This window comes from Sesamum indicum, linkage group LG2 (genome assembly GCF_000512975.1).
Source record: "Sesamum indicum cultivar Zhongzhi No. 13 linkage group LG2, S_indicum_v1.0, whole genome shotgun sequence".
NCBI classification, from domain to species: Eukaryota; Viridiplantae; Streptophyta; class Magnoliopsida; order Lamiales; family Pedaliaceae; genus Sesamum; species Sesamum indicum.
Genome location: NC_026146.1, coordinates 4,701,320 through 4,711,100, shown reverse-complemented (window position 1 = coordinate 4,711,100; position 9,781 = coordinate 4,701,320). Strand labels below are relative to the sequence as shown.

The following is a 9,781-nucleotide window of genomic DNA, read 5'->3' as shown; positions in this document are numbered from 1 at the left end:
ACTTCTTTTTTTCCACGTTCCCCCCCCCCCCCCTCTCTCATGTGTAATGAGTTTGTTTCATGCAACAGATAATATGAAACATGTTCTTGAATGGCATCGAAGACATGCTATTGCTATTGGAATTGCAAAAGGGCTGCGTTACCTACATGAAGAATGTAGGGGAAGTCCTATCATTCATCGGGATATAAGGCTGAGCAAAATATATCTCACACATGAATTTGTTCCGTTGGTAAACCTTTATAGCCAGTACATTTTATGTCAAGTCCTTCAAGACTCCCCATCATGCTTTACTGCACATTTTACATTTTGATCTCACTATTCAAGAACATAACATAACCTGAACATTACTCGGATATTAACTTATCTTTCAGTCTTTATATCATAATTCTTTTATTCATGCACAGCTGGGGGACTGTGGCCTTGCTAAGTGGGAAAAAAGTAGGTATGGCATACAGACAAAACTTCTTGGCACTCTTGAGTACGTATTGGTTTACCATGTAACAAGAAGTGATTGGTTAAATGCCTAGAGCTCTAGTTTCCTGATGATTTGAGATTGAAGCTTCTCACCTTGTGCAGATATCTTGCACCAGAGTATGCAGAAAACGGCATTTGTTCTGTGAAAACAGACGTATTTTCATTTGGCATTGTTCTGATACAGCTTATATCAGGACGAAAGGTAATGGATCCAATGAGAGACAACCACCATCAATCCATTAGACAATGGGTACGATTTCCGGCCCTCCTGTTCCTCTTAATGCCTGGATATATAGTATGACCAGCCCCAGTCCAATCTTGTCCTTTTCTTGTGATCTTATTCTCTACTAATAAAGATACAATTTGTCAATTATCTGTCATTGTGTTTCAGGCTATACCATTGATTCAGACACTAGCACTCAACAAGCTTGTTGATCCTCGTCTAGGGGACTCATACAGCACATATGAACTGTACCAAATGGCTAGAGTTGCATACTTATGCATTCAGACTAAACCTGCTATGCGCCCCACGATGGGGGAGGTAAATATACAATGCTTTAGATTCTATTTTCACTCACCTTACTTCATAGATGATCTAAACTTCACTACTATCCTGAAACAGTTGCTGTAGCTATTCTTGCATTTTCAATGAAATCAATAAATCTTTGTGATATCATGGAAGCATGAAAGCACTTGAGCTCTAATTGAATTGGATTTCTGGCCATAAAACTTGAACGATGTCTGTTGTAACCAACTAAAGCCAGTTACCTTATATTTCTTCTGTTCTCGGATTTTCTATGTTGGCGTAGCACTATATTATTATCTCAATATATACATTTGCCATTATTATAGTTCTACTAAAGGATCGTCTACCTTATCATGTTTTAATCTATACGTGCTACATTCACTAGTCACTATGCTTGCCCCAGGTGCTGCACCTTCTTGAGGGGGAGAATGATCATCTACAACACCTAACAAAGCAGTTTATACCACGTTTCAGTACTGTACAGAAACAGGTCCTACATCAGGTGAAACCGTATTTTTCATGTGATTTCTATCTTCCTTGAACCTTATTGGTGCTCCCAAGCATAAAACGTGTCTGTCTCAACGTCTCTTCTGTTATTATCAGGCCCTTGTGGTTTGATCGCGACTCCCTCTCTTCATGAGATGATTCTACTACATATCAACCCATGAATGAGAATTGGAAGTAGAGAATAGCTTGAAAGCCTTGGATGTAGATTAAGAGAAGTAGAAAAGAAGACCGTCTTTCAAAGAAAGATCTGAGCTACTCAGAATCATCAGGAAGCAGGTTCAGATATTAAAGAAATGGCATGCTTTCGCAAGATTCTGCTCTTACACACACTACAAACGCCTATCACTGCAACATGATCGTATCAACTGCTGACATATCTGCTTGAGCAACCACAATCAGTTGAAATTTTTAGGAGATTGACGCCCTCTGCATGCATGCATGATTTGGCTAACTCGAGTTTTAAGTATTGTTGCCGCACAATTTTTTTAGTTTCTTGTTGAACGATTGCACTCAGTATTTCAAGCATACTGATAGAGACACGGTTTGTTGACTTGCTTTGATTCTTATGACATTGATGATGATATTTGGTGCATATTTTAAGAATTAGACAGATGCACAACATGGGTGTTTGGACATATACTCCAAACTGAACAATTCAAGTAATAAAGGATATTCTTCTTAGTAATCTCGGACACTCCATATTCTTGAAAATCGACGTTTTATCTTTTGCTACGACTTGCTTTCGCCTCTGGGCAGAGTGTTAATCGTTCTTCATATCATTAAAGCGCATATAATACATATATTGATCTATATATACAAACCTGCAAATCTCTTAAACTTATGTGCACAGCTATTTGGCTAATTGACAGCAGACGATGAGTTTAAATGGATTATAGATAAAAGATGGTGTAACTCGTCGTAGTTGAGATCTTTGTTTTAGTACACAAAGGTAGCACCATGCCCTTATAGAATTGTTGTTCGATTGATTTCTTCGCAACGTACAAATGTGTTTGATTATATATGGTTAATATAATTACGATGTTTTCTTGTTTAAAAAATAAAATTATATATGATCGACGTAAAACATAAACTTAAAATGCTATCGAAAGTCTTATAATTTGATTTATACTTAATATTTTAGTTAAATATCAAATTACATTGAAATGCCGACTCAATGATAAAAGATATATATATATATATATATATATGCACTAAGCATATGTTTTTCTTTCCCTCTAGAAAAATTGATGTGTTAAGCTGATCAAAGAATATTTTTAAAGAAATTCATAGATAATTTCCGGAACAGGGAAAATTTGAGAATAACCCAAACTTCAGGGGCAATTTTGCAATATATTTCAAATCGAATACAGTACGGACGCCAAGCCCACGAACGACTTCCGAGAAAACCAAGAAACCTGTATGGCTGTCCACGATTGAGAAACCCCCAAAAATGGGTTCTTTAGAATTGTCTGATGCTTTGCAATCATCTCTCTTGTCACTCATCAACAGACGGCTTCTCACTTCCCGCCACAACCATGAAAGAATATCCTCGAATATCTCTGAAAAATATACCGAATTATTCCTCATTCTCTTTCTCCAACGTAGCCGCAGTCGGGAAGATTGAGACAGACGATGAAGAGGCCAAAAAACACTGGTTCAAGATTTTTCTGAAGCAAATCTTGATTGGTCAGTCTCTTACTCTCAATCCCATTTGAAATTCTGCCCATTTCTTGAATTGCCCCATAAATATGTTTGGTTGGGCTCATCACTGATCGAGTGGGTATACTGGCATTCAACAAGAAGCGTTTAGCTTTCTTGGGAGTTTGATTTCCTGAGTTTATATGCCATCAGCAATGGGGAGCAGTAATAATAGTTCTAAGGATAATGCTTTCATGACGTCAAGAATCTTGATTGTCTGTGATGCCACTAAAGATCGGAGTCCTCACGAGTTTAGGCACACTATTCATAATATACGGATGCGGGGAGGAATCGTGCATCCAGGGGACACGATTACGGTGTTTGGAGTGCTGCATAGAATCTTGCATCCCAGTAAGTCTTTATCTTTTTTTGGTTTAATGCTTTTCAAGTAATCTATAATTTGCAGCTCTCTGTTAATGGGGGTAGGATTGGATATCACTCTTTTTCCTGTTCTTGTCTTATTTCGATGACTTGTTATATTGGTTGCTCCTTGCTGAATGCTACGTGACATTATTAATTACTTGCTTGGTTCTTGCTTTTATGAACCTTTTACCTTCTTCTGGGCCTTGGGCGTGAGAAGTTACATTACATCTTTCATTTAGCCATGTACTTGGAAAAGAAGTTGCATATCCTACAATATCACGAGGAAGTATTGGAAAAAAATTCAATATGGTCAATAAATCTACAGTTGATTTGATTAGTCATGTTTTAGCCTTAACTATGTTTTGTAAGTCTTAATTTATTGATCATTGTTTCTACATAGTGGGCTACCAAATGGGAGTGACTCCTGATTATGTCCTTGGAACAACACATGTCCGTGCAATGGAAGAAGAAGTCTCAAAAAGGGTTGATATGTATGTGGGCATGCTCCAATACAGTGCTGAAGAATGTGAAGAGCAAGGGGTAATATCTCGCCTTTCTATGTAAACATTTAATCTTAGAGGCTAATAGTTTTTTAGAAAAAAAACTTTTTCAGAGAAATTTCTCTATCCATTAGAAGTGCATCGGTTCGGTACCACGTTTCGAGTAGTATGCCTTGATGGCCAAGCACAAAGTTAGGCCTGGCACTGAGAAGTTGTCCAGAGTCCTAACTTTATACCACCTTTTGTTTGCAATGATGGTTTCTTTTGCCTACTCTCAGATTATTCACACATTTTGGTGAGTTCTCGTGAGAGTAGCCCGATTTCTCTTCAAGATTATTCCTTTTCTCAACAAAATTCTCCATATGCAGGTGGATATTAAGGTTAAGATTATGGCTGGAACTCCAATAAGGAAGGTTATCGTACAAGAAGTTGCAACTTCTAATCCAGCATGGGTTATACTTGATAGGTAGCTTTTCTAAATAGATATTTGTGAATCAATTTTTTGCACATTTTAGTTTTTGTAAAGTTCTTCACATTTTGTTGCTCCTACTTTTTGTCTTAAAGTAACTTGATCCTTCCATGTTTTCCATGTTGAAGCAAAGATCCACCAAACCCAACTTTTGACTTCCATTACCAACTACGACTTCTTAGAGGCAGATCATCGCCCAAAAACAATATTTTCATCCTTGAGACTTACAAGTCTCTTGGTTGTCATTGAGAATAAATACTTAAACTGCAGTATGATATACTAGGATATATTTTCTTCTCTGGCAGTCCCAATGTCTTAAGAAATAGCAGTTACTAACTAAATTGTTTCTTCTGATCCTATACTAATTTCATATGGATGTCTCTAACTGTAAATCATATATTGGTTTTCTTTAGTTACTATACTTTTAAAGATAGCTGATAAATTTACAATGACAGGCATCTAAGAAGGGAATGCCGGTACTACCTGAAACACATTTCCTGCAAGGTTGCACTAGTCCAGGATAACTTGTCACTGGAAATTTTGAGATCTTATTGTGCTGAAAGGGAAACTGATTATTTGGATGATAAGCAGTTTCACTCACTTTCTAAGCCTGTTCCACAACCACCAGTTAGCGATAATGAGAACAGCGAGCAGTCAGTCGCTACTAACAGCCATGATGGATATGCGACTTCCTCGGAAAGCTCTGATATGGCCAAGAGCAGCTCGCTATCATCATTCACATCCAACTCCAAGGACTACAGCCTTTCCTGGCAAGATGAATTTGGGTCAAATCCTAAGCAAGGGGAATCAGGTTGGAAAAAGTTTTATACATTCTAAGATATCAAACTTTTAGGACACATGCATCATCTTCCCATTTAATGTGATACCTTCCGGGTCTATAAACATTATTTCTCAGCTAAACATTTTGCTAGCCCTTTTCGACACTGTGGCACTGACAAGATTCAATTAACATTGTCAATGTTTCATTTTCTTTACTTTTCTTTTTTTTTTTAATCTCTCCTTTTGACAGGGAATATACTTATTTTTACAAATATTTCACCTGGCGAGAACAGTAACCTGTAGCTCTTAACTTGTGTCTTCTTGGTGAAAAGAAAATGCCAGTGTTTCCTTTATCAATCTTAGTTCATAATAAGTAAATATAAAGGTCAGGCAGTACATTGGTGTTCGAAAAAGAAAATGGAAATTGCATTCTCTTGTACTGAAATTTGTTTTGACTTTCCTCTTCATTTGGGATCTTTTAACTTGGAAAAAGATGCTGGTCTTGTATATTTTAATATTGCTTGCATAAGATTTCATGGCTTAAGCAGCAGAGAGGATTCACATCTGCATAAGATCTCAGATCTCTGTGATTGTGATGAATGATGTCTGCAGCTAACTGTCCTAGAGTGGATATTAAACGTTATGCATCTCCCACGGTGATGCCAAAGCAACGAAGAAAACCCAGCCGGCGTAGATCCTCTGATGTACCTGTTCTCTGCATTTCTTGTGGGTTGAAGACAGAGCTAGACTCTATGCGATATACTTATTCTGAGATTCAGCTTGCAACGAATGATTTTGCATCTGATAATTTACTAGGAGAAGGTGGATATGGTTTTGTATATAAAGGCAAACTAAGGAATGGGCAGCTTATTGCTGCGAAGGTGCGGAAGGAAGCAAGCACTCAAGGGTTTGAGGAATTCCTTACTGAAGTATTTGTCCTAAGCTTTGCACGCCACAAGAACATTGTGATGCTGCTTGGTTATTGTTGCAAGGAAAACCTTAATATCTTGGTCTACGAGTTCATCTGCAATAAGTCACTTGAATGGCATTTATTTGGTAAGTAAATTTACATATTAGAGCTTCTAAAGCCACCTCTTCACTCTCATAAATGTACTTATAAACCTACGTTCATGAATGCATGAATGTTGACAGAGAATACCAGTTATGTTCTCGAATGGCACCGAAGACATGCTATTGCCATTGGTACTGCCAAAGGGTTGCGGTTTTTACATGAAGAGTGCCGAGGAAGTCCAATCATTTATAGGGACATGCGACCAAGCAATATATTGCTCACACATGACTTTGTTCCTATGGTAAATTCCTGGACCCTATATCTTTTCTCAGTGTAAGTGAATTTCCTAATTACTCTATAGTAATCTTGCAGCATGGGGGATATGTTCAACTGGAGGAGATATGTTTATTAGTTTTCATGGTTTTATTTATAGCTCTGTTGAACTTGGCAAACTTCAAATCAGGTTACCTCAGTTTTAGGAGATAACCCTTGGACAACTAGTGATTAGTTTACTACAAGACTTACTCGTTCTTAGATTCATCTTGAGAAATGTGGACGAAAATTGGTTCATATCTCTTTATGCTTACCATTATATATGAGATATATCTTCGTATTTGCTTTTCTCTAAGAAATATCATATATCATTACTGGATGTAATTTTGAGGTTGTGTCTTCAGTCTATGATTCTATTGATTTTCATCATGAATAGCTGGGGGATTTTGGCCTTGCAAAGTGGAAGACAGATGATGATGACATGCAGACAAGAATTCTAGGCACTCTAGGGTGAGTGTAAGAGTTATACTGGCATCAAAATCATGGGTGCTTCACTGCCTTCTACTGCATTCAGATATCCTTAAATCAAGCGAGGTTGATACTTTTTTTTCCCTTTTTAGATATCTTGCCCCAGAGTATGCAGAGAATGGTATAGTCTCCGTACGAACCGATGTTTATGCATTTGGCATTGTGCTGATACAATTGATATCCGGACGCAAGGCACTGGACACCAGAGAAGGCCAACAACTGTCAATTAGACAGTGGGTATGTTGTCAGAGAACTTGCATTTTCATCTCAGCCATCTATACTTTAATTTCTCAAACATTGCATAAAAGTATGCAGTTTCTCTGAGTTTACGTATTATTTTCTGTTGAAACATCTTGCATTTGGTCTGAGACGTGTATCATGGTACTTCAGGCATTACCTCTGATTGAGACACTTGCATTGCATGAGCTTGCGGATCCCCGTCTTGGTGACTCATATAACACATATGAAATTTACCACATGGCTAGAACAGCATATTTATGCGTCCAAACTGACCCTGAGATGCGACCATCAATGGCGGAAGTAAGCTTTTTTTCTGCTCCTCAATACCATGTTAATCTTTTGGAACTTTCATGCAAACAAATTACACATTATTCCGTCTGATTCTTGTCGGAAAGACCTGACATTAAACTGACAATTCAATTGCTTCCACTCTTTCAGTATTCTAGTTCTGCAGACTATGTTGTGTACAAATTCTCTCCACCTATCTGCTACCTGCATTCATGAACCTTGGTAATTTCATGCAGGTTTTGCGCCTTCTTGATGGGGAAAGTGATCAGTATCAACACTTGACGGAGCAATTTATACCTCATTATAGTAAATAACAACACATACGGCATGTGCTGTATATCTACGCCACCAGTGTAGCTCATGCTCAATTTTTGTATATGTCCTTTAAGTATCTTAATATAGGCTTAAACCCCAACATCCTCAATGCTGGTGGCTATAGCTATTTGGGGAACTTTGCTTTCCACTATGCTTTATACTACTTGCACAAACTTGTTCACATAGAAGCAATATTTGCACGTAAAATGTTGCAACTGCTCTGTAGTCTGAAAAATAAAAGCCAAAATGAATTACCTATAAACTTTTTGATGAGATTTGATCTATTCTTACGTTTCTCCACTTCTGTCTCAGTGAGTACTTCTTGAGACTAGTTTTGATAGTTTACATGATTCTTGTGCTGGTAAAGTTTGACATCATCCATTTTCATATACATATGCCTTAAAAGTCCACTGCATTTTGCAACATGCCTGCTAAGTTGTTCTTTTCTTGAACAAGGTTGTGATCTCCCTAGTTTGCCTTCATATGAAACAATTTTTAGCTAAGCTTGTAATCCTACTGAATTTCTCGATTACTCTAAAGCTTATGGAACCGTAGAAAATTTATACTTATTAGTTTTACGACTTTGATCGACTACGATCAATCATTCCCTTTATATTATTGTTATTATTATTGTCAGTAGCAACAACATCATAAGTATAGTGGTGGTAGTCTTACCTTGTTGAATTATTTGTGACAACCATGATGGAGCAGCAATGACTGAAGCTAGCACTATTGTAAGATTGACCTATGTAACAGTGCTGGCCACCAGTTGAGAGTTTTGTTTCATGACTAGAAATGCAGTAGACAGGTTTGTTGGTGTTGATGATGTTCCTCTTTCCATGTCCTAACTTTACTTTTTATTTCTGACCCTTATTTTAATAAGAAATTGAGAGTTTAAATTATATATTGGAAATTGTTCATTTTCTCTTGCTTTCATTTCTTGCAATTCTGTGCAGTAAAAAACTCAAATGTTTACAGTTTGAAATAATTATTTGGGGTGAGCTGATCATGTAATTCTCTGGGTCTTTTGCACATAATTCGAAGGTTGAGATTAAGCAAGAAATGAATAATGGGTCTCCCCAAAATATGCGGAACAAGAATTAGAGGTGGGGCTGCCCATCTTGATATAATCATGAAAACTAATGTTGGTTTTCTTTCACATTAATTTTAATTGTTAGTGCTGTCAAATCAATATATTTTTATTTAAATAAAATTTTTAATTAGATTTTTTTTATTAATTTTGAATTGTTAGTGGTGTCACACTAAGAAGCTTTGGTTGATGCATGGCAAATTTCACATTTTTAGTCCTATAAAATGAGTGGTTAAACACATTTAGTTTCATATGTTTTACGAGATTTTTAAAATGATCTAAAAATAAGAAAAAATTTCATACATTTAATTATTTATTTTATAAAATTTTTGAAATAGTCCCAAAATTGAAAAGCTCAACACATTTGGTCCTCTATTTACGAAATTTATGTAACTAAATCCGTCGAGTTTTCTTAATTATGGAAAATATAAGAATAAATATATTAAATTTTAAAATTATCTTAAAAATCTGGTAAAGCAAACCAACAAAAATATTGAAGCCCTATACTAGAGAGCTAAAAGTGCAATTTGGGGTTGACGTTGGGATGAATGTTGTTGGATGTGAGAAAAAGGGCACTGAATTGGTTTGTATAAGTAATTGTCTCTTTTGTGCTGCCAATTTGTAGATGAAAAGTTGTGATTGAGAATGAGAATGATGAGCACATGCATCAATTCACTTAGATTCTAAGTCATGAAACAAAAATTTTACAAATCTCCCA

General features: G+C 36.5%; 2 protein-coding genes across 2 annotated transcripts in view; both read left to right on the top strand.

Annotated features, from left to right (window-relative positions):
- LOC105155448 (probable serine/threonine-protein kinase PIX7) overlaps positions 1 to 2,126 on the top strand; it is a 5,565-nt gene extending 3,439 nt beyond the window's left edge. The window contains exons 7-12 of the mRNA XM_011071323.2: positions 69 to 229; positions 405 to 478; positions 577 to 724; positions 866 to 1,015; positions 1,404 to 1,502; positions 1,604 to 2,126. Of these exons, the coding sequence (XP_011069625.1) occupies positions 69 to 229; positions 405 to 478; positions 577 to 724; positions 866 to 1,015; positions 1,404 to 1,502; positions 1,604 to 1,618 (647 nt within the window). The 3' untranslated portion in view covers positions 1,619 to 2,126. The remainder of the gene's footprint in view (positions 1 to 68; positions 230 to 404; positions 479 to 576; positions 725 to 865; positions 1,016 to 1,403; positions 1,503 to 1,603) is intronic.
- On the top strand, positions 2,893 to 8,246 carry LOC105179989 (receptor-like cytosolic serine/threonine-protein kinase RBK1). The gene is made up of 11 exons (XM_020699351.1): positions 2,893 to 3,193; positions 3,359 to 3,556; positions 3,969 to 4,108; positions 4,437 to 4,534; positions 4,993 to 5,348; positions 5,930 to 6,373; positions 6,470 to 6,630; positions 7,039 to 7,112; positions 7,223 to 7,367; positions 7,521 to 7,670; positions 7,895 to 8,246. Exons 1-11 carry the CDS (start codon positions 2,980 to 2,982, stop codon positions 7,970 to 7,972), a joined length of 2,058 nt encoding a protein of 685 aa, XP_020555010.1. The 5' UTR covers positions 2,893 to 2,979; the 3' UTR covers positions 7,973 to 8,246.

What these genes read in the sequence shown, in the direction of transcription:
- LOC105179989 (XM_020699351.1), top strand. Translation starts at nt 2,980, where the DNA reads ATGCTTTGCAATCATCTCTCTTGTCACTCATCAACAGACGGCTTCTCA. An exon ending in TCTGAAGCAAATCTTGATTG is followed by an intron (nt 3,194 to 3,358) that starts GTCAGTCTCTTA and finishes ATATGCCATCAG; the next exon opens with CAATGGGGAGCAGTAATAAT. An exon ending in CACATGACTTTGTTCCTATG is followed by an intron (nt 6,631 to 7,038) that starts GTAAATTCCTGG and finishes CATCATGAATAG; the next exon opens with CTGGGGGATTTTGGCCTTGC.